Genomic DNA, 25348 nt, shown 5'->3' on the forward strand with positions numbered 1-25348 from the left:
TTCAGTCCTATCATGGACTTTCATCAGTCACGTGCCAGTGTGGGCCTGTGGGGCCAGGTAAGAGCCAGGAGATGTAGGCTAAAAAACGGAAGGTACAAAGAGAAAACCCTATACGGCACAAATAAGGGAAGTAGTATATGCTTAATTGCGGTGTAACATGTGGATGTAAATACCTCCGGTATACAGTGGCACCTATGGGCCGAGACAGTGCCGATTGCAGGATGAGGGTGCACCCTCATCCTGCAATCGGCACTGTCTCGGCCCATAGGTGCCACTGTATACCGGAGGTATTTACATCCACATGTTACACCGCAATTAAGCATATACTACTTCCCTTATTTGTGCCGTATAGGGTTTTCTCTTTGTACCTTCCGTTTTTTAGCCTACATCTCCTGGCTCTTACCTGGCCCCACAGGCCCACACTGGCACGTGACTGATGAAAGTCCATGATAGGACTGAAACGTTTCGAGTGCTACAAAATAAAAAACGTCTTTTCACGTTTACCGAAGTTGAGTGCTAGACTTTCTTTTTTGTTTATACTAACGGTTTGGGAACCTAGTCTATGCACCACATTGTGACTGTGCACACGGTGTTCTCTCATTACGAGTTTATAGACACCAAACATGTCTAGGTTCTTATTTATCTAAGTGGTGAAAAAAAATTCCAAACTTTGCTAAAGAAAAAAAAAATTGCTCCATTTTCCAGATACCCATAGCGTTTCCATTTTTCATGATCTAGGGTTGGGTGATGACTTATTTTTTACGTGCTGAGCTGACGTTTTTAATGATACCACCTTTGTGCAGATATGTTCTTTTGATCGCCCGTTATTGCATTTTAATGCAATGTCGCGGCGACAAAAAAAAATGTAATTCTGGCGTTGTGAATTTTTTTCTCGCTACGCCGCTTAGCGATCAGGTTAATCCTTTTTTTTAATGATAGATCGGGTGATTCGGAACATGGCAATACCAAATATGTGCATGTTTGATTTTTTTTTTAATTGTTTTATTTTGAATGGTGTTAAAGGGGGGTGATTTAAACTTTTACATTTTTTTTATTTTTTTCATATTTTTTAAAACATTTTTTTTTTTTAACTGTTGCCATGATTCAATAGCCTCCATGGGAGGCTAGAAGCTGGCATAGCCTGATCGGCTCTGCTACTAGCAGTGATCATCAGATCGCTCCTATGTAGCTGAATTACAGGCTTGCTATAAGCGCCAATCACAGGGTGGCGCTCACAGCAAGCCGTCATCAACAACCATAGAGGTCTCAAGGAGACTTCAGGTTGTCACGCCGAAGCATCGCTGACCCCCGATCATGTGACGGGGGTAGGCGATGCTCGTATTTCACGTGCCGCGATTCCACCTGCCGCTATGCGCACACTTGTCAGCAGTACAAAACAGCTGACATGTCGCGACTTTGATGTGGGCTCAGCGCCGGAGGCCACAACAAAGGGGGAGACACGACATGCGCAGTACTAGTACAGCGCATGTCGTGAAGGGGTTAAAGGGAACTTGTCATCCCCAAAATCGAAGGTGAGCTAAACCCACCAGCATCAGTGGCTTATCTACAGCATTCTGGAATGCTGTAGATAAGCCCCTGATGTATCCTGAAAGATGAGAAAAAGAGGTTAGATTATACTCACCCAGGGGCGGTCCCGCTGCGGTCCGATCCGATGGGCGTCGTAGGTCTGGTCCAGGGCCTCCCATCTTCATCAGATGACGTCCTCTTCTTGTCTTCCTGCCGTGGCTCCGGCGCAGACGTACTTTGTCTGCCCTGTTAAGATCAAAGTACTGCAGTGCGCAGACGCCGGGCCTCTCTGACCTTTCCCGGCACCTGCGCACTGCAGTACTTTGCTCTGCCCTCAACAGGGCAGACAAAGTACATCTGCGCCGGAGCCTCAGCGTGAATACAAGAAGAGGACGTCATCGTAAGAAGATGGGAGGCCCCGAACCGGACCGCGACGCCCATCGAACCGGACCGCAGCGGGACCGCCCCTGGGTGAGTATAATCTAACCTCTTTTTCTCATCTTTCAGGATACATCAGGGGCTTATCTACAGTACTACAGAATGCTGCAGATAAGCCCCTGATGCCGGTGGGTTTAGCTCACCTTCAATTTTGGGGGTGACAGGTTCCCTTTAAATGGTGGAACATGTCCCCAGAGCCAGACGGGGAGGCAACCACATAAAATTATTTAAAGAGGCAATCCTACTGGATACACACCCTACAAACACTGGCACCTAAAGGTTAGAATAGGGAACTAGATTTACTGGTTCAATGAGTAATATACTGTCCTTTTATTCTGCTATGTTGGTATATGTGTACTATGCTAGTCTGAAGCTTTCATGTTCACAGAGTTCTTTTTCATAAGTGAAAGTTTATTTTTTATGTGTTTAATGTATAATACATTTATATATGCAGTAATGGAATAATGTTTTTGTGTGAGCTTGACTTATTACCTTATAGTAAATTATGCATTATGCTCACAATACTTCCCTCCTAACCATACGATTACCCTTCCAGACTTGGTGACTCCCCCACATCCCATCCCTGCTAAGGCACCGGTACCCCCTCATTCATCCTTTCTCCTTTAACCCCCCCCCCCCTCCGTTATATCTCCTGCATTACACATTACCACCCAACACAGCTGGGACTGCCCCTGCCTCTCCATGCTACGTAGCGAGTCTCAGCATCCAGACCTCGTTCTTGATTACCTCTGAGCCTCACTTCCAGTCTGTAGTAACAGGAAGTCACAATTTTTGCTCCCTTTTTAAAATTATGGCTGACAACACACCAACACTGGCGCACACTGTGCGGTACACCCTATCCTTGTGATTACAGGCATGCTTAGTAATAAGGCGTCACAGACAATGATGCAACTGTATATATCCGCTACTGGTCCCATAGATGGTCACACATCCCAGAGAATCCCTGGCTTTCACATATCCTCTCCTCCTTTCAGTACCAGCACTTACACCACTATACCTAGAGTTTATCTATATCCAATATGAGCAGGCACTATACACTCCTATACTGTTTGTCTCCCTCTATCCCATTCCTCATATCTGGTACCTTCCCTTACTATTTCTTTATATGCATTGTTTACATGCTTAGCTGCTATTATTTGGATGATTTTTAATCTGCTTACCCTTTGCAATTGTTTGCTGGCTTTGATTTGTCTTATTTTCACACCTATACTTGACATGATTCATTACATATATTGTATCCAGTGTATAGCACATTAATCCTGTATGCCTTCACTTTACCCCCAGTGATGTTTGAAAAAGATCCGCAATGGGTTGAACCGTAATGACTTGTCAATCTATATTCTTCTACCCAGCACTTTGGTGAAATATTGTACTGTGAATCAATAAACACAAGCAATCGTTAAAAAAAATCTCAATGTGAGTGCTGCTGATTTCCTGCTATTTTGATGTGCACACAGGGCAAGAGCAATTCAATAGGTTTTTGGGGGGCCTTACAGGGGGGAGTCAGGAGATACCGTATTTTTCGGACTATAAGATGCACCGGACCATAAGACGCACCCCAAATTTTCAGACGGAACATAGGGAATAAAAATAATGTGTCAAACGGGGGTCCCTCTTACAGTCCGAATTCAGTTTACCAGTGAAGGGATCGGCACAGGTGGAGGAGTTATCACAGGGTTGTTTGGTGGTCCAGGCTGGTGCGGTGGCCTCCGGGAAATCCCATCCCAGGCTGGTGTGGTGCTCTGTGCTGGGGCAGGGGTGGTGGCTCTGTGCTCCGGGGCAGTGGCAGCAGCTCTCTGTGCTGCGTAGGGGCCTCAACCGGCATTTCGTCAAAGCCTGGAAGCTCCTGCTCATCTGTTAATGCTATGTTGCGGTGGCCTCCGGGAACATGGCCGCCGCCGGCGCATGCTCAGATTCAGATCTCGGGAGACGAGATCTCTGAAATTAGATCTCTGGGGATGAGATTTGAATCCCGGCCCGGCGGCCATGTTCCCGGAGGCCACCCCAACATGGCATTAACAGATGAGCGGGGGCCTCCAGGCTTTGAGAAAATGCTGGTGGAGCCCTCCACGAAGCACAGAAAGCCGCTGCCACTGCCCCAGAGCACAGACCGTCACCGCCACACCACAGAACCCCGCCACAGCCGCACTAGCCTGGGAAGGGATGCTGCATCGGACCCAAAATTTTGAGGGGAAAAAGTGTGTCCTATGGTCCGAAAAATACGGTAATATACAAATGAGTGGAATGCAACACTGGTGCTTATGAAGGTGGTGGCATTTGTTTGCTTATATATGATAAAACCGGTGACAGGTTCGCTTTAAATGTAAAATGCCCTGGATGCCGATATGTGTTTGGTTTTTTTGGGAGGGGGGAGGATGAGGAGATTGTAGCAACAGATTCCCTTTAAGGATGTGGTCCACAACAAACTGCAGAAATAAGCCCCTGACCCTGTAGTACAGTAGTAGAAGTGGAAGCCCAGTCCACTTTACATGGATCCCAGCCGTCATACCTTGGTACTGGAACACAGAGCTCTGCACTGGAGTGACCCAGCTGTCCTTCACTGCCCGCTCCCCAGGAGAACAGCTGACCTTGGCTGGTGAGTGCCACACAGTGTGCCTGGCCACATGCCACATGGATTACATGTTCATTTGCCAAAGCATTCACATATCCTGAAAAGTAGACAATAATCAGCCTGACTTATACGTAGAAACCATTTATACAGGAAAGGACACAAAAACAATAATTACATCTATAAATGAAGCAGCCTGTAGCAATCCTCGTAAAGCGTCCCTCCAGGCATATTCTCCCGGCCCATATAACATGGCGAATGACGAGACCGAGACGCGCGCTGAGCAGCACAGTTGCCGAGGTAATTAGAACGCGCAGCGGGGTATTGCACGGTTGCCATGGTAACGGTGTCGCCAAGCATGCATTTGTGGCTTTTTTCTCTATGGAGGGATAACTTGCAGACATAAACTTGCTCTTGACTCCATGCATCCAGTCACAATGGGGGACATTTATCATTAACGTTGCACCAAAGTTTTCTCATTGCTGTAAAGGTCTAAGCCAAATGTATCAATGTTTTATATCTATTACACTATTTATAGAACCTAAAAAATTACAAAAAAAGGGAAAAATGGTAAACCTTTTAGCGTCAAGAAGAATGGATTTCGGATCGCATTTTTACATAAAACCCACATTTTCTAGACATGTCAGCTGCCTTAACCCCTTCCTGACATGGCCATTTTCCATTTTTTTGCGCTAATTCTCCCCCCTTCCAAATTCCAAGTGCCATGACTAAAGGAACTTTTAAGTTGATCTAGCTGTGTTATGGCTTCTGTTTGTTTTGTGGTACAAGCTGTACTTTTGATTCTTTGTACCATATACTGAAATACTACAGTATTGCCGCATAGAGTAGAAATCACTATCACCTAAAAACACCAACAGCAAGATGGTTTTCGTAGAAAAACAGTCATGGCAGACACAGGGGTCTTCAGCAGACGCGGGCTGTCATAGCAAACCATCAGCACCATGCGGCTGAGAACTGTAGTTGCTGCTATCAGAAGCTGACGGGCATTTATTAAGTTAATAGCAGTGGGCAGAGGTCCGCTCCACAGGTAGCTGTTAAAAGGCACATCATGTTTGAGTAACTCAGCCGTCATCTGCCGGGTATGGTGCGGGCTCAGCAGCCGAGGCCGCATCAAAGACAGGGCCCGGGCATTAGACACACACCGGCTATCAGCTCATTTCTATAGTTGGGAATTGTATTACCGTAATTAACATTTAATTAGTTGTTTCTGTGAAATTTCGGCATTGAAGAGCAACATGTGACACTATGATTCTTTGGTATCCATGGTTACAGCCACTGATATAGTGACAGTTAGTTAGCCATTTGCTAGTGGTCATAACTATGGATACTTAACCCCTTAACAACCTGAGGTATTTTTGGCTTTGCATTTTCATTTTTCGCTCCCCTCCTTCCCAAAGCCATAACTTTTTTATTTTTCCGTCAATATGGCCATGTGAGGGCTTATTTTTTGGGGACGAGTTGTACTTTTGAATGACACCATTGGTTTTACCATGTTCTGTACTAGAAAACGGGGAAAAAATTCCAAATGCAGTGAAATTGCAAAAAAAAAAGTGCAATCCCACACGTGCTTTTTGTTTGGCTTTTTTGCTAGGTTCACTAAATGCTAAAACTGACCTGCCATTATGATTCTCCAGGTCAGTACGAGTTCATAGACACCAAATATGTCTAGGTTCTTTTTTATCTAAGTGGTGAAAAAAAATTCCAAACTTTGTTAGAAAAAAAACAAAACGCTACTTTCCGATACCCATAGAGTCTACATTTTTCGTCATCTGGGGTTGCGTGAGGGCTTATTTTTTGCACACCAAGCTGACGTTTTTAATTATATTATTTTGGTGCACATATGTTCTTTTGATCGCCCGTTATTAGATTTTAATTCAAAGTCGTGGAGACCAAAAAAACATAATTCTGGTGTTTTGACTTTTTTTCTCGCTACGCTGTTTAACGATCGGGTTATTATTTTTTTCTTTTATTGATAGATCGGGTGATTCTGAACGCGGCGATACCAAATATGTGTAGGTTTGATTTTTTTTTTTTTATTGTTTTATTTTGAATGGGGCGAAAGGCGGGTGATTTGAATTTTTATTTATTTATTTTTTAATATCTTTAAAAACAATTCTTTTTCACTTTTGGCATGCTTCAATAGCCTCCATGGGAGACTAGAAGCTGCCATAACCCCATAGGCTCTGCTACATACAGACGATGGACAGATCACCTGTATGTAGTAGAATTACACACTAACTATGAGCGCCGACTACTGGGTGGTGCTCATAGCAAGCCGGCAGTGACAACCATAGAGGTCTCCACAAGACCTCTGGTTGTCATGCTAATCTACCGATGACATGCGATCACGTGACAGGGGTCCCCGGTGGGCGGCATTTGACAGGTTAATATTAAGCTGCGGGTGGATCGCGATTCCACCCGCGGCTGTTCTGGGCACATGTCAGCTGTTGAAAACAGTTGACATGTACCAGCAAAGACGTGGGCTCACCGCCATAGCCTACTTCAAAGGGAAGGAGTCCGATGTCGGAAGGGGTTAAAGGGGTTTTCCCCATCTCCAAAATCCTATCCCAATATGTTGTAGGGGTAATAATAATAATAATAATAATATTAGCAAATACCTCCAGTTACCGAATCAGAAAAACTATACTACATTTCTACGTCTCTTTCCTCATTTGCAGGACCTTAGGTATCCATGGATATGACCACTTTTATAGTGACAGAGTTAGTTAGTTGTTATAACTATGGTTACCTAAGGTCCTGCAATGCCTACACATGTGGAAAAAGACATAACAAATCAGAAAAACTATACTACATTTCTATACTACTGGAGGTATTTGCTACTACATTTTGGGATAGGCGCATGGTGTTGGGAATACCCCTTTAAAAATCTGTGTCAAATGTATCATTTAGATATAATATTTGATATATAGGTGCCGGAGTTGAAATGAGTACTCTATATGTGTTTGGTGTAAATTACCACATTATTTTTTTCTTATAAATGTGGGCCAGTATATTTATTTTTCTCCTATAAGAAGACAGAAATACATTAGTCATACCTGGCGTGCCGTCCTCGCGATCATGACCAAGCTGGCCCACGCTGTTACAACCACAGCTATACACTCGCCCATCTTCTAGTAGAAACACGGAATGATCCTCTCCACAGGCCACTTGCCTAATAAAGTTAGACAGAGGGAAGGTCGATATTATGGGCTCCGGAGTAATGGTTAAAATTCCTTGATTAAATCCAAGTTGTCCAAAAGTCGACTGCCCCCAACATAACATGGCTAGTCCTAAGGTTCTGGATACCTAAAAATAAAATTATAACATAAGATGTAATTATAAAAACTTGATTCCAGCTCAACAGGACTGGATTTTCTTTAACTTTTTATTATTCAAAAGAAAATAATAGTGCATACAAAAGAAAAATTTACATGGTCGACATGACCCAGTTTACGCGTTTCGACTGCACTAAGCAGTCCTACTCATGACTCATAGATAGATATAGTGAGGCGACCGACACTGAAGCAATGAGTGTCATGTCCCACCAATTGGGAATCATACTGTATTGCATTATCACTGTATTCTTGTTGGCTTTTGAAGTTTTCCCTGTCTCTCTCTCCGTAGTTCAGCTCTGATGTAAGTAACCCCACCCTACTTCCCCAGTTAGCGTTTGTTGGCCATCATTCAAGGTGCATCTCTGGTTCAGAATTGTCTTTTCACCTGCTGCAGCTGTTGCATATACTGTTATTAATTTGCATTATACAAGAATTCAGCCTGAGCATAAACGTATGCAGGAATTTTCATATGTGCCTCTACAGTTGAGTTGACCCTTTCTGACAAAGTTCTTGGTGTGAGTACTGGCTCATAGAGACATCCATAGAAACACTGTCTAAAGAGCCCCAAACTTGCAGCCTAGTTACGTAGGCAGAATACTGAGGTTGCCATAAATCCTCATAATACTAGTTTGGACGTCACCTATTCTTCTCTACTGCCCTATACACATGAAAAGTATGTGTTTTCAATGCTGTAACTTAGTAAGCCGCTGCCAGACACCTTAGGCAGCATCAGACCTCTAGTGAGAACAAAAGTATCAGGCTTGCCGAATTTAACATGCTGCTTCTTCCCTTCCCGACATATACTGCTGGGGAAAGAGTCAGCACATTAAATGTTCAAGAGGTCAAAAATTGTGCCTACGGCTGACAGTATTTCTACTCCATATGGGCACCTATAAGTTTGTCACATTTATAAGATATGGCCATGATGGCATGTCTGTCTGAATATCATTACCACATACTATATACCGGTATATATTAATGTATACTACAGAACAAGCAAAATTGGCTTCAGATATAACGTTTACATCTCAGAATTTCATACAGCGCTGGACTAACTCTGGTAGTCGTGGAGCTGTTGTGTGCAAGCGCAATCGCTCCAAACGCTATTGTTGGCAAATAAGGCCCTTCAGATCCATGGTCATCATGTGTGGACTAGGTTTTCTTTTCCCCAATCCACCTTTTGGCTTCAAAAACTGCATTAAAATGTCAGGTGAGCAAACTCCTAGAGAGCACCACTCATTCATCCTGGCTTCATTGGAACGTGTGCGCTTATTATTACACACTGTCTGCGCTAGTCTATCAAAACCAAAGAGATGTGTCCAATAAAACGTGGCTTACACGTCTTTGTTTATTCTTCACCTCTGTGATTGCTTTATTCTTGGCAATAAATGACACGAGGGTGTAACCAGGAGCTATCCGTCATAGCAAAGACCAGAGCACGCAGGATTATGGAACTGTATGCATAGGTGTAAAATCAATCGTTAGTACCATACGGTTTCCTTTTTAAGACAGAAATAGGCACCTTGTCTACAGGACGGATTGTTGCAGAGACTCTTCATACACCGGCAGGACGGAGCAACTTTATTAGAACTAAAAATAATAGAATACACACTTCACTGTACGATAAAGAATTGAAGGCATTTTTTAGGTCACCTACATGAAAAACAGCGAGACAATACATGTTAGGTGAGATGATCAGCGACTTAACGGGTGAATCCCAAAACAGAATATGGTGGCTGGCAGCGGCTTACCCAGACAATACGTAGTTAATAAACGCTCTTCACTGTATTAGGAGACAAAACAGAAACTTATGTCCTTGCCATAGGGAAAAAGTAACAATTGTGCACACAACAGAGAAATCCCAACAGATTGAAGGAAAGTGCAGATATGGAAGTCCAACTAAATAGTAAAAAAGTCACCAGAAAAAGTCACCCACTCAACTAAGCAAGGCCTCATTCAGACGTCCTTGAGTTTTATGAACAGAAAACATACCCATTGTAGACTATGGGGCTGTTCACATGTCCATTGTTTTTGTTTGGCTTGTTTCCGCTCCAAAAATAATGAAATGTTTTTGATTCGCATCACGGATTACATTTACCCGTACACGTGTCACTACTGAGCATGTATATAAAGTGCAGCACAGATTCATCTCAACTAAAAGCCGAGACTGTTAGATCAGGAACAGAACAGACATTTACACTGTGTTCCAAATTATTATGCACATAGAGTTTAGGAGTGATAAGGTTAGAATTTTTTTGTTTGTCATTTAAACTCATTGCTGGTGATGTGTGTCAGGGCTCTTTATATCACTGAAAGCAATTGCAGATACCTGTGCAAATTAGTTTGTCAGGTGTGTCCAAATAAAGGCAAGACTACTTAAGAAGGCTGTTCCACATTATTAAGCAGCCTACATTTTTGGCCAAAATGGGAAAGAAAAAGGATGTGTCGGCTGCTGAGAAGCAACAAATTGTGGAGTATTTAGGTCAAGGCATGACTACAATCAACATTACCAAGACACTTCATCGTGATCATCGCACAATCAAGAAGTATGTAGCTGATTCCCAGCACACACGTGTGCGTGCTGATAAGGAAAAATTGAGGACCCTTTCCAACAGGCAATTGCGTAAGGTTAAAAGAGCAGCTGCAAAAATGCCTGGTCATAGCAGCAGACAAGTTTTTGAAGCTGCTGGTGCCTCCATCGTCCTCAGAACAACAAGATGCAGGGTCCTTCAGAGGTGCGTAAGCCATCCTGTCGACCACCTCTATCCAGGTGCACACAAGCAGAAACAGCTCCAATGGGCCAAACGATACATGAAGACTGACTTCCAAACTGTTTTGTTCACCGATGAGTGCCGTGCAACGCTCGATGGTCCAGATGGATGGAATGGAGGATGGCTGGTTGATGGACACCCCATGAAAACACGGCTAAGGCGCCAACAAGGAGGAGGTGGAGTAATGTTTTGGGCTGGAATCATGGGGAGAGAGATTGTTGGCCCCTTTATGATCCCTGAAGGGGTAAAGATGAACTCCATAATCTATGTGGAGTTTCTAAAAACACTTCCTGCCATGGTTCAAGAGGAAGAACCATGCTTTCCACAGCAAGATCATTTTCATGCATGATAATGCACCGTCTCATGCTGCAAAAAAACACATCTGCATCTCTGGCTGCTATGGGCATAAAAGAGGACAAACTTATGGTGTGGCCACCATCTTCCCCTGACCTCAACCCCATTGAGAACCTCTGGAGCATCATCAAAAGGAGTGTCTATGATGGCGGGAGGCAGTTCACATCTAAGCAACAGCCCTGGGAGGGGATTCTGTCCACATGCAAAACAATTGAAGCAGAAACCATCCAAAAACTGACAAATTCAATGGACGAGAGAGTTCAGAAGCTTCTTTCGAAAAAGGGGTCCTATGTGCAAATGTAACATCACCTAGAATAGTTTTCACTTGAAAACTGTTTGATTTCATTTTGTAATAAGCTGATAATGCTTATAATTTCACAATTGACCATTTTTTTGTTCAAAATAAAATAAAAAAGGTTGAAAACTCTGCTGTGCATAATAATTTGGAACATGCATTTTGAGTGTTTATTTTTTTTAAAAAGATACTGTTATCATAGGCAGTTTGTTCCAAAACATTGCAATTATACTGGAATAGTAGATGACTGGAAAATAACAATGACTGAAATTCAGATAGGTAATTTAGAGAAAATATGAGGAAATATTATTTGCATAATAATTTCGAACACAGTGTATAGGACATTTCATAACTTTCCCAAATTATTATGGGTCGGAGTCTGTCCATTTTATTCCAACTCCACAGCCCTGGTCTAAAGGAAGTTTTCCAAGGATGGTGAATACAGCCACTATCTAGGATTTTAAAATACACAAACTTCTATGGGCACGGACCTCAATTTTGTTTTGCGCAAGTGCCAGAGTCACTGTAGCTTCTGATCCCAGTGATCTCCATCGCACAGAAAAGGTACACACCCGACTTCCCTACTCCCGCACTACATAGTAAGCATGCCATTTGCAATGCCCCAGTATAATAAAGTCCTGCCAGGCAGCTCTCTTAATTGTGAGGCAGTTTTATATTCCGGGCAGTGTACGCCATAAAGTATTGTTCATTTAATACTTACCTGACTTTATATTATGGCAAATTGTGTTGGGTCTGTTCTCTGCCCTTAATAAAAATATCCATTCAAGCAGTTGACCTGACATGAGACACTGCCATCTATGCTGGTACACATGCGTGATGTACGCGTACTTGGACCGAGTCGCTGAAGACCTCTTTGAGGCATTATGGGTTTATGATATCCGAGGGGGCCGGATGTGTCGCAGCCGAAGTTCAGTGACGCGTCGCGCATGCGCCGATACAGTACGGACGGCCGGGATTCAGTATTTAAAGGGAGTCTGTCACCCCCAAAATCATATATGAGCTGAGGCCACCGTCATCAGGAGCTTATCTACAGCATTCTGGAATGCTGTAGATAAACCCCCGATGTAACCTGAAAGATGAGAAAAAGAGGTTATATTATACTCACCTGGGGGGGGCAGTCTCGGTGCGATCCGGGTCCGATGGGGGTCGCAGTCCGGCGCCACCTATCTTCATACGATCACGTCCTCTTGTCTTCACGCTGTGGTTCCGGCGCAGGCGTACTTTGTCGGCCCTGTTGAGGGCAGAGCAAAGTACTGCAGTGCGGAGGCGCCGGGAAAGGTCAGAGAGGCCCAGCACCTGCGCAGACAGAGTACGCCTGCGCTGGAGACGCGGCAAGAAGACAAGAAGAGGACGTCATCATATGAAGATAGGAGGCGCTGGACCGGACCGCGACGCCCATTGGACCCGGACCGCAGCGGGACCGCCCCTGGGGGAGTATAATCTAACCTTTATTTCTCATGTTTCGGGTTACATCGGGGGCTTATCTACAGCATTACAGAATGCTGTGGATAAGCCCCTGATGCCGGTGGCCGCAGCTCATATACAATTTTGGGGCTGACAGATTCCCTTTAAGGGCAAGATAGCACATATCTAGTTACTGCCCCCGAAGAAGCCCACGCAAAATGCGCATTGGGGCTGCCGCACTAGATCCCCAGGTGGCAAGAAGCATGGGTAAGGATAGGCTTTGACTTATAGTGCACATTTGTTCCCTTAAAAGAATACATACCCTTTTAACTTGGCGAGTCTCACCTAACCCGCTTGGGATTGATTTGTAGTTCCAGATATACAGTATGTACTACTGCTCTGTTTGAGCTGATTGATATTTAGTGATTTCTAAGTAACAATAAGTGACTTTCACTCTCTTTTTATTGGTGCTATATCTACATTTTTTGATTGGGATTTATGAGGGAACAACCCTATGTGGGTCGCACTTAAGGTACCTTCACACGAAGCGACGCTGCAGCGATAGCGACAACGATGCCGATCGCTGCAGCGTCGCTGTTTGATCGCTGGGGAGCTGTCACACAGACCGCTCTCCAGCGACCAACGATGCCGAGGTCCCCGGGTAACCAGGGTAAACATCGGGTTGCTAAGCGCAGGGCCGCGCTTAGTAACCCGATGTTTACCCTGGTTACCAGCATAAAAGTAAAAAAAACAAACAGTACATGCTCACCTGCGCGTCCCCCAGCGTCTGCTTCCTGACACTGACTGAGCTCCGGCCCTAACAGCACAGCGGTGACGTCACCGCTGTGCTTTCACTTTCACTTTAGGGCCGGCGCTCAGTAAGTGTCAGGAAGCAGACGCTGGGGGACGCGCAGGTGAGCATGTACTGTTTGTTTTTTTTACTTTTACGCTGGTAACCAGGGTAAACATCGGGTTACTAAGTGCGGCCCTGCGCTTGGTAACCCGATGTTTACCTTGGTTACCAGTGTAAAACATCGCTGGTATCGTTGCTTTTGCTTTCAAACACAACGATACACAGCGATCGGACGACCAAATAAAGTTCTGGACTTTATTCAGCGACCAGCGACATCACAGCAGGATCCTGATCGCTGCTGCGTGTCAAACGAAACGATATCGCTAGCGAGGACGCTGCAACGTCACGGATCGCTAGCGATGTCGTTTCGTGTGAAGGTACCTTAACACTTTCTTATTAAAATAGCTGACATTCTTTGCCCTGCCTCCCACTACTACTTGGGATTTTTGTGCTTTACACCCATCATTCATTTAATTACTTTGTCTATTATTGTATCTACTATGTTTGTTGCTTTAAAAAGAAAATGTCCAGCTTCACCGAATCCGTGAAAAAAAGTTTTCTTTATACACAAACTTAAATATGGAGGATACAAACTTCAGCACAAACCATCATGACATGATTAAGGGAGCTTAGTCTCCAGAAACGCGTTGAGATTCGTACCCATATGGTTTGTGCTGACGTTTGTATCCTACATAACTAAGTTTGTGAATAAAGAAAACTTTTTTTCACGGATTCGGTGAAGTTGGACATTCTCGTCTTTTGGATACCACACTACCTACCTGTGTGCCAGGTGCCATTCTGCTCCGACACACAGCGATCACAGACCACTCCTGCTGGCGAGTCAGCTGCCTCTGCTGACATCACGTCGATAGAGCGGCTGGCTTCTTTTCCGCTCTGCTGACAGGGCGGAATTTCCAACATCATTTTGATTGACAGCCAGATCCCTACTGCCTAACAGGGAGAGTTCTGCATGACATCGCATGACATTCTGAATCTGCATGACATCGGAAGTCACGCCCTGTCGAAATAGCAGGGTGGAAAAGAAGCTGCCACTCTGTCGTTGTGATGTCAGCAGAGGCAGCTGAATTGCCGGCAGGAGCGGTCTGTGTCGGGGAAGATCAGAGCTGGGCACAACAGGCAGGTAAGTAGTAAAAGCTGATGGAGTGGTGCTTTAATGGCTGAGCATTCTAATAGCATTGAAGGTATGTAAGCTTACTAACTCTTAATATGTATCTCTTTAAATCAGATATCCCAGTGCAAACATTATTAACCCTTTATCAACATCTGCCTTATATGCACAGCATATCGCAAGTCAGTAGCGAGTGCATAGAGTGTCTATGAAGAGCTCTGCCTCAAACTCTGACAGCAGAATCACCTTTGCGCCTGCATGTGGGGGGGGGTGTTTTTTCTGTGTGCTCATTGGTGCTCCTAGACCACTGGCGCTCCTATGATGCAACTGCAGGGCACCGATGGGTTGCTATGATAGCTCGGGTCTGTTGGAAGACCTCCATGACTGTCAATAGAGTGCTCCCTTGAAATCCAGCCTGCTTCTGGGCTTGAAAGGAGACTGTGATTTTTACTATATGCAGCAATACTCGTGGATGTGTGAAATATCCGAGTCCAGTCTGAAGACTTGTATGGGTGCACGTGATCCATTTATTGGATGCACTTGCAGCATTCTGTGAGCATACCCTCTGTGTTAATAGTTTTCAAGAGGGAAACAGAGATTGAAAAAAAGAGTTGTCAGAGTAGTGGACAACCCCTTTAAGAATCAGGTATATGATATAGTGCTCAGTCCTCCTTGTGGGAGAGGAGAAAGCAGCCTCGATCATAACCTGGACACAGCTTTAACATGGCTGATGCACACACTCCATTCAGACAGAATTTACAAAAAAAAAAAAAACCTCCATGGGCATGGTCTCGATCATGTTTGCATGCTATGATATTGGAATACCATTATTATTAGGTGACGTCATAACAATCCAAAGGCTCAGCTTTAGTGACTGGTCTCCAATCACAGAATGAACAGTAAAGAATGAGACAGAAAAAGGTGGCAGCACTGGGCCTGGTATTAGTCTAGCAGACGGCGCCCGTCACTGCACACGTGGCTCTCGCCCTACCATCCCCTGAATATTGCCTGGAGTCACCCTTTAATGCTATGCATCCTCCAGGGGACATCAGACCGGTGTTTCAGGCACACACCAAGTGTTACATAAGCTGGGGCTTTGTGCACACCGGCTAGAAGGTTCTGCTTGTGGCTTATGTGTCCGCGGGCAGAGTTCATCCTTGTCTAGTCGTAAATGGCTAACCTGGACGTGTGCCACACCTTACTCATGGCTTTATCACCTCTCAACTAGGAACCTCCCTGAGCAGTCAGCTTTCTAGGGCTTTACATAAATGCTCCTCTACAAGCCTGGAAATCCCCGGAAGACGGCTGACATGTCAGGGGAAAAAAAATAAATTACCAAGCATTGCTCGGGCTGTGATCTAGCGATGCTGTATTTTCATTTTCTCTTTGACATTGCACAATCCACATCTTGTTTGTTTGCGGTCACAGACTCCACTTCAGAGCTTTTTCTCCTTATTGTGTATTACACTAGGGCCATGTTACCTTACAGGGGATCTCCACTACTTACCAAGTCAATAGAAGCCCGACAGCGGATTCATGCTGCCTAAACCACGGCATCACGAATACCAGAACGCACTACTCTGGCACACTGTGACATTGCTGGATGGAGACTAGGCATCTCAGGACTAGTCCATGAGCCCGCTCCCTGCCAGCTTCTGCCCCCAATGACTGACAGGTCTCTTTCTATAAACATACACATGAAGAGACCTGCCAGTCCAAGAGAGTGAGGGGGGAGAGAGTGCTTGGGGGGTGGGGAGAAGTCACTGGGCTTCTGCCTCTTGGACTAGTCATCGACGTGACCACACAGGCTGCAATAACAGAGCCGCTCTATGATTCATTATGCCGGTGGCTCGGATGGCATGAATCAGCCCTCAGGCACCCTTTAAAGGGAACCTGTCACCCCCTCCCCAGGAGTTTGTAACTAAAAGAGCCACCTTGTGCAGCAGTAATGCTGCATTCTGACAAGGTGACTCTTTTAGTTCTGGGTGCTGTAACTGCAGAAATAATCCGTTTTGTAATTTGTTATAAATACCTTGTCTTCAGACAAGGAGGCCGGCCTTTCCCCCCTGCTGCAGATGCCACACAGCCGTCACTCAAATTTTCTTGGCGCCGCCTCCTCACCGCTGTTTTCAAATGAGCCGGCGCCTGCGCTCTTTTCCCCTGCCTTGGGCAGGCGCAGTGAGCGCTGCCCGTCTGTCCTCATATGCAGTCCAGCTGACTGCGCCTGTGAATCCCCGCCCCGCAGTATCTTCTGATTTATTCACATTGCTGTGTGGCATCTGCAGCAGGGGGGAAAGGCCGGCCTCCTTGTCTGAAGACAAGGTATTTATAACAAATTACAAAACTGATTATTTCAGCAGTTACAGCACCCAGAACTAAAAGAGCCACCTTGTCAGAATGCAGCATTACTGCTGCACAAAGTGGCTTTTTTAGTTTAAAACGCCTGGGGGGGTGACAGGTTCCCTTTAATCTTAATGGGCACAGGGCAATGTACGATACCAAGGCTTATTCTCTCCACACAAGCCACTCTTCCACACGGTGTCCTCTGCTGACATCAACATCCAGTAAGGGGCATCACGAGAACACTGAAGCCTTTTTCATTCTCAGGATTGGGGGGGGTTCCTAAAGGGGATATGCCAGCACTTTATGAGATGGGCCTTTAAACCTGCCATAATTCAGGTAATCTTTTAAAAGAAGCCATAGACAGCTCATTTACTGTATACGGGAGGTCCTAAAACAGAAACGATGAAATACAACATGGAGGAAGGAAAACAGGCTAAAGTGGGTTCTGGGCAGAGTGCGGCCATATTACACTGCTACAACTAGAGGAGCGCTTTACATTACATGTGTTCAACAGTTGCCTCTGATTACATGGATTATTCACACCCATAAAGGGAACAAGTCTGGTAACCGAGGTATCTGGGAAATACCTGAGATATCATCCAAAAGTAAGCTTCCCTTTAAAGGGGTTTTTCCAAGTGCACATTTCTGCACGCCATCGGCATGCCTGTGGTAAAATTAAGTCCAGCACTGAGACTCCATCTACACCACAGCTCCAGTGACCACTTACCGGCGGCAGTGGGGACGTGACCTCAACTTATCTAATCACTGGGCTCGGCAGCTCATGCCATCTACATCCTATGTAAGGTTTCTGGAGGCTCCCAGAACTGGGGATAGGTGAGACATACAGTGGGGCAAAAAAGTATTTAGTCAGTCAGCAATAGTGCAAGTTCCACCACTTAAAAAGATGAGAGGCGTCTGTAATTTACATCATAGGTAGACCTCAACTATGGGAGACAAACTGAGAAAAAAAAATCCAGAAAATCACATTGTCTGTTTTTTTTATCATTTTATTTGCATATTATGGTGGAAAATAAGTATTTGGTCAGAAACAAAATTTCATCTCAATACTTTGTAATATATCCTTTGTTGGCAATGACAGAGGTCAAACGTTTTCTGTAAGTCTTCACAAGGTTGCCACACACTGTTGTTGGTATGTTGGCCCATTCCTCCATGCAGATCTCCTCTAGAGCAGTGATGTTTTTGGCTTTTCGCTTGGCAACACGGACTTTCAACTCCCTCCAAAGGTTTTCTATAGGGTTGAGATCTGGAGACTGGCTAGGCCACTCCAGGACCTTGAAATGCTTCTTACGAAGCCACTCCTTCGTTGCCCTGGCGGTGTGCTTTGGATCATTGTCATGTTGAAAGACCCAGCCACGTTTCATCTTCAATGCCCTTGCTGATGGAAGGAGGTTTGCACTCAAAATCTCATGATACATGACCCCATTCATTCTTTCATGTACCCGGATCAGTCGTCCTGGCCCCTTTGCAGAGAAACAGCCCCAAAGCATGATGTTTCCACCACCATGCTTTCCAGTAGGTATGGTGTTGGATGGATGCAACTCAGTATTCTTTTTCCTCCAAACACGACAAGTTGTGTTTCTACCAAACAGTTCCAGTTTGGTTTCATCAGACCATAGGACATTCTCCCAAAACTCCTCTGGATCATCCAAATGCTCTCTAGCAAACTTCAGACGGGCCCGGACATGTACTGGCTTAAGCAGTGGGACACGTCTGGCACTGCAGGATCTGAGTCCATGGTGGCGTAGTGTGTTACTTATGGTAGGCCTTGTTACATTGGTCCCAGCTCTCTGCAGTTCATTCACTAGGTCCCCCCACGTGGTTCTGGGATTTTTGCTTACCGTTCTTGTGATCATTCTGACCCCACGGGGTGGGATTTTGCGTGGAGCCCCAGATTGAGGGAGATTATCAGTGGTCTTGAATGTCTTCCATTTTCTAATTATTGCTCCCACTGTTGATTTCTTCACTCCAAGCTGGTTGGCTATTGCAGATTCAGTCTTCCCAGCCTGGTGCAGGGCTACAATTTTGTTTCTGGTGTCCTTTGACAGCTCTTTGGTCTTCACCATAGTGGAGTTTGGAGTTACGACTGTTTGAGGGTGTGCACAGGTGTCCTTTTATACTGATAACAAGTTTAAACAGGTGCCATTACTACAGGTAATGAGTGGAGGAAAGAGGAGACTCTTAAAGAAGAAGTTACAGGTCTGTGAGAGCCAGAAATCTTGATTGTTTGTTTCTGACCAAATACTTATTTTCCACCATAATATGCAAATAAAATGATAAAAAAACAGACAATGTGATTTTCTGGATTTTTTTTTCTCAGTTTGTCTCCCATAGTTGAGGTCTACCTATGATGTAAATTACAGACGCCTCTCATCTTTTTAAGTGGTGGAACTTGCACTATTGCTGACTGACTAAATACTTTTTTGCCCCACTGTATTAGGGGTCAAGAGGACAAGACATTTTTGGAACATCCTGCTGAGTAATACTTTTGAAGAACACTACAGTTAGACAAGAGATGGCTGCTAACGGGGAACAGTAGTCTGCACCAAATCTGTAGTGTTGGCCTTTATGGTCTAGGATATGTATACACCTGCAGGAGGACGAGCTGCTGCGGTAGAGCTATATATAAGAGGAACACAAGCATTTCCTATAGCGGACATGACGGGAGAGGGGCAGATCCTGCACAGGGTTATTGTACGGGTCCAGTATACAGGCACAGTGCACACAACTAGTTGGGCAACTTTGTACGTACTTTGCTTCACTTTTCTTGTAAGAATAGGGAGTCACAGCCTGGAGCATAGCCCAGAGATGGGTGCAGCATTCTGCAGCCGGCCACTGGGCTGACAGGCACACCCTTACAGGGCCATCTTTGCTCCAGTAATATTACTACTCCGTACCCTACAATTATGTACAAAAGGGAGAAGGAATAGTTAAAGGGAACCTGTCACCAGTTTGTGACATAGCAGCTACACATATCACCTTATTCAGCATCTGCTATGCATTCCCTGAGGGTATGTGCAAACATTGCGGATTCCATTGCGGATTTTTCCGTTCTGATTCTGCAAAATCCGCAGGTAAAATGCCCTGCGTTTTACCTGAAGATTCACCGCGGATTTATTGCGGATTTCACCTGCGTTTTACCACCTGCAGATCCCTATTAAGGAATAGGTGTAAAACGCTGCGGAATCCACACAAAGAATTGACATGCTGCGGAAAATAAACCTCAGCATTACTGCGCGGAATTTTCCGCAGCATGTGTAGAGGATTTGGTTTTCCATAGGTTAACATGCTACTGTAAAAGGCATGGAAAACTGCTGCGGATCCGCAACCACATCCGCAACGTGTGCACATACAATAAATCCTTATTTAACCCCCTGACTCCCCTTGCATACTCACGAAAAGCCTTTGTAATTTCTATATAAGGATTTAGGGGATGCATAGCAGACGCTGAATAAGGTGATATGTGTAGCTGCTATGTCACAAAACTGGTGCCAAGTTCCCTTTAAGGATAAAATTTTAGTCAGCCTTCAGATCTGTAAATGAAGAAGAGGTTAAGAAAGCAGGCTGAAGGCCTCACTTCATGAGATTGGACGGGGGTTAGGGTACAACTATACTGAAGATCCATGCAAGTCTTATCAGTGGGACACATATCTAGCAAATATTCTTGGCACATTATGGCGATAACACATCCATCACACCATAGCACCAGGGCAGGCGGCATTACCTACTCCATCACACCAGGGATGGCGGCATTACCTACTCCATCACACCAGGGATGGCGGCATTACCTACTCCATCACACCAGGGATGGCGGCATTACCTACTCCATCACACCAGGGATTGCGGCATTACCTACTCCATCACACCAGGGATTATGGCATTACCTACTCCATCACACCATAGCACCAGGGCTGGCGGCATTACTTACTCCATCACACCAGGGATGGCGGCATTACCTACTCCATCACACCAGGGATGTTACCTACTCCACTACATCATTGCACTAGGGATGGCGGCATTACCTACTCCATCACACCAGGGATGGGGGCATTACCTACTCCATCACACCAGGGATGGCGGCATTACCTACTCCATCACACCATAGCACCAGGGCTGGCGGCATTACCTACTCCATCACACCAGGGATAGAAGCATTACCTACTCCATCACACCAGGGATTGTGGCATTACCTACTCCATCACACCATAGCACCATGGCTGGCGGCATTACCTACTTCATCACACCAGGGATGGCGGCATTACCTACTCCATCACACCAGGGATGTTACCTACTCCACTACATCATTGCACTAGGGATGGCGGCATTACCTACTCCATCACACCAGGGATGGGGGCATTACCTACTCCATCACACCAGGGATGGCGGCATTACCTACTCCATCACACCAGGGCTGGCGGCATTACCTACTCCATCACACCAGGGATGGCGGCATTACCTACTCCATCACACCGGGGATGGCGGCATTACCTACTCCATCACACCAGGGATGGCGGCATTACCTACTCCATCACACCAGGGATTGCGGCATTACCTACTCCATCACACCAGGGATTATGGCATTACCTACTCCATCACACCATAGGACCAGGGCTGGCGGCATTACCTACTCCATCACACCAGGGATGGCGGCATTACCTACTCCGTCACACTAGTGATGACAGCATTACCTACTCCATCACACCAGGGATGTTACCTACTCCACTACATCATCGCAACAGGGATGGCGGCATTACCTACTCCATCACACCAGGGATGGCGGCATTACCTACTCCATCACACCAGGGATGGTGGCATTACCTACTCCATCACACCAGAGATGGCGGCATTACCTACTCCATCTCACCATAGTACCAGGGCTGGCGGCAGTACCTACTCCATCACACCAGGGATGGCGGAATTACCTACTCCATCACACCAGGGATGGGGGCATTACCTACTCCATCACACCAGGGATGGGGGCATTACCTACTCCATCACACCAGGGATGGGGGCATTACCTACTCCATCACACCAGGGATGGGGGCATTACCTACTCCATCACACCATAGCACCAGGAATGGCGGCATTACCTACTCCATCACACCATAGCACCAGGAATGGCGGCATTACCTACTCCATCACACCAGGGATGGTGGCATTACCTACTCCATCACACCAGGGATGGCAGCATTACCTACTCCATCACACCAGGGATGGCGGCATTACCTACTCCATCACACCAATGATGACGGCATTACCGATTCCATCACACCAGGGATGGCGGCATTACCTACTCCATCACAACAGGGATGGCGGCATTACCTACTCCATCACAACAGGGATGGCGGCATTACCTACTCCATCACAACAGGGATGGCGGCATTACCTACTCCATCACAACAGGGATGGCGGCATTACCTACTCCATCACACCAGAGATGGCGGCATTACCTACTCCATCACACCATAGCACCAGGAATGGCGGCATTACCTACTCCATCACACTATAGCACCAGGAATGGCGGCATTACCTATTCCATCACACCAGGGATGGCGGCATTACCTACTCCATCACACCAATGATGACGGCATTACCTACTCCATCACACCAGGGATGGGGGCATTACCTACTCCATCACACCAGGGATGGGGGCATTACCTACTCCATCACACCATAGCACCAGGAATGGCGGCATTACCTACTCCATCACACCATAGCACCAGGAATGGCGGCATTACCTACTCCATCACACCATCACACCAGGGATGGCGGCATTACCTACTCCATCACACCAGGGATGGGGGCATTACCTACTCCATCACACCAGGGATGGCGGCATTACCTACTTCATCACACCAGGGATGGGGGCATTACCTACTCTATCACACCAGGGATGGGGGCATTACCTACTCCACCACACCAGGGATGGGGGCATTACCTACTCCACTACTCCATCGCACCAGGGATGGCAGCATTACCTACTCCATTACACTACAGATCATGGTATTAACTAGTCTAATACCACTATAGCACAAGGGATCATTTTATCAACTACTCCACTATACCACCAGGGACTGGGCTTTTAACTATTTCATTACCCCATACCACCAGAGGCAGGAAAGTTAACTACTTCACTATGCGCCAAGAGATGGTAGCATTACCTACTCTACTATATCATAACAGACATGGGCATTACCAACTTCACAAAACAAAATTACCAAAAATCATACTAAAAAAGCCCAGTCATTAATATTTGTTTCACTAAACATGTGTATGTCGTGTAGTAATATACTCACCTACTGCTGCTCTCTTCTGGATCTAGCGCCGGTCTGCTCTGCTTCTCAGTAATGTCACCACAATTCAGACTCTCCGGATTGATGTGTGTGAAACGGAAGTCTCTTTTAGGCCGGGGTCATACAAACGCACGTTCTCTTGTGCAAGAGATTCGGGGCGATTACTTGTCAGTGTTTGTTCTGAGTGTCACCTGATTCTGTCACATGAGAGAATTACAGCACAGGTGTGGGGATGATGGAGAACAGAACTTCTCCATCTTGTCCATTGTGTCTGTGAGCATACATCGGACTGCACTCAAATGACATACAATTGCAGTCTGACTTTTCACCCAAACACTTCTATGGGCGAGTGTGATCCGATCAACAAATGTACTATCAGCATGTCGTGATTGTTTTCTCATATCAAATTTGGCATGAGGAAAAAAAATAAAAAATTGCAGTTCTGTACTGCCCCATAGTATAACCTTGGTCAGAGTGAGCCTACAGAGGCCCATTTTGATGCTCCTTAGGTTTAATGTAGAAGTCACTTCTGGGTCACGCAGAGCGCAGTATAACCCGGAGAGTGTGCGGAGCGGTGACAGCACTGAGAAGCGGAGCAGAGCAGCTCAGGATCCAGGACAAGGCGGCAGTAGGAGAATATAATACACTCACTATACACAGATACCGTGAAAAATAGATTTGTGGGAGATTAGAGATGGTGGCAGCGGGGATATTATTATTATTAACCTCAAAACCACCAGTAACATCCAGTTCCTGAAAACCAAGTGCTTAGCAGTTCAAGAGGTTTTCAAAGTATATTGGTGGGGCCTTGATGATTAGTGATGAGCGAAGGTGTTATCTGAGCATGCTCTGGTGCTATCCGAGGGTCTTCGGCGTGCTCCAGTAATATCCTCGAGCCCCCGGGGCTGTTAGACCCATCACGTGGGGATTGCTTGTTTGTTAGCCCATCCCAGCATGTGTTGTGTGCCATGCAGCCGCGGGATTCGGAGATATTATCCGAGCACACCGAGGACACGCGGATGACAAGCTATCACAGCACGTTTGCTCATCAATAGTGTTGATGTCGGCACCCCTTGGGTTAGTGTGCTCCTTGCAGATGGAGGGGGCTGTGAACATGTCCTGTAACTGGGCCCAAAATGATAGCAGAGGTTTTCTAGGGCTCTATTCACACATCACGTGGTCATCAGTAACAGAAAAAACCTGGATCTGTCACAAACTGAGCAAACCCAGTACTAGAGGGGTCTCTGAACTGCTGGGTCCGGTACTGGGATATTTTATTGTTTATGGTCCCAAAATTGGAAATAACTTGGATGTGGGGACGCGGTCGCCTCTGATCGGTCCAGCGGTGACCCCTGCAGACGATCACACCACGGTGGTGTCCACTTAGACTACAGCCTCCGAGGACCTGCTCCCAGCTTACAGCACAGTAATCCCTTCCTGCAGCCACTGGCTCCTGCACTGCCCCTGGCACCAGTGCCCTGATACCTCACCCCGGTACTGGGAGCAATAGCCCAGCCAGCCGCCACACCAGGCCTGGGACACCACACCACAGTGAGAGGGGCGCAGAGCGGCGACCACTCACCTGGACCCGGCTCCGACCTGCGCGACCACCTCAGTCACATAATAATAACATGGAAGTTCAGGCACAGACTCCCACACAAGCACCGCCCACTGCTCTCTGGGAGTGACAGCGAGACTGGCCAGTCAACGACAAGCTCCGTCTCTACGGGGGCGGGCTTCCTTGACAGCTCCCGGCAGCCAATAGCGAGACCTCTAAGGCCCTTCAGTAAGCGGGAGGGAGAGGGGCGGACCTTGTCACTGACACTGCGACTGCGTGCAATAGAAAGATATAGTCCTGACTGCAGTGTTGTGTTTAGCAGGTGTAGGAAGCACGAGGCATGTGGAGGAGTAATACCGGGGTACTTATGTGTGAGGAGGTCCTGTACTGCGGCCGCC

The 25348-nt window shown here is 46.1% G+C and overlaps 1 protein-coding gene across 5 annotated transcripts in view; it reads right to left on the reverse strand.

Annotated features, from left to right (window-relative positions):
- The window catches only part of HERC3 (HECT and RLD domain containing E3 ubiquitin protein ligase 3), a 151065-nt gene extending 125954 nt beyond the window's left edge, over positions 1 to 25111 (reverse strand). For 4 of the 5 annotated variants that reach the window (XR_013218498.1, XM_077277010.1, XM_077277036.1 and 1 more), the window contains exons 1-3: positions 24975 to 25111; positions 7633 to 7882; positions 4496 to 4655 (exon numbers count right to left, since the gene is read on the reverse strand). Coding sequence is in view for 4 of the 5 variants with exons in the window: in XM_077277010.1 (XP_077133125.1) it covers positions 4496 to 4655; positions 7633 to 7858 (386 nt within the window). In the remaining variant the exon portion in view is untranslated. Of the gene's footprint in view, positions 1 to 4495; positions 4656 to 7632; positions 7883 to 9433; positions 9502 to 24974 lie in introns of all 5 variants that reach the window. The other variant, XM_077277018.1, reaches the window with a different exon arrangement.
- Between the last annotated feature and the right edge of the window lie 237 nt (positions 25112 to 25348).

This window comes from Ranitomeya variabilis, chromosome 1 (assembly GCF_051348905.1).
Source record: "Ranitomeya variabilis isolate aRanVar5 chromosome 1, aRanVar5.hap1, whole genome shotgun sequence".
NCBI lineage: Eukaryota > Metazoa > Chordata > Amphibia > Anura > Dendrobatidae > Ranitomeya > Ranitomeya variabilis.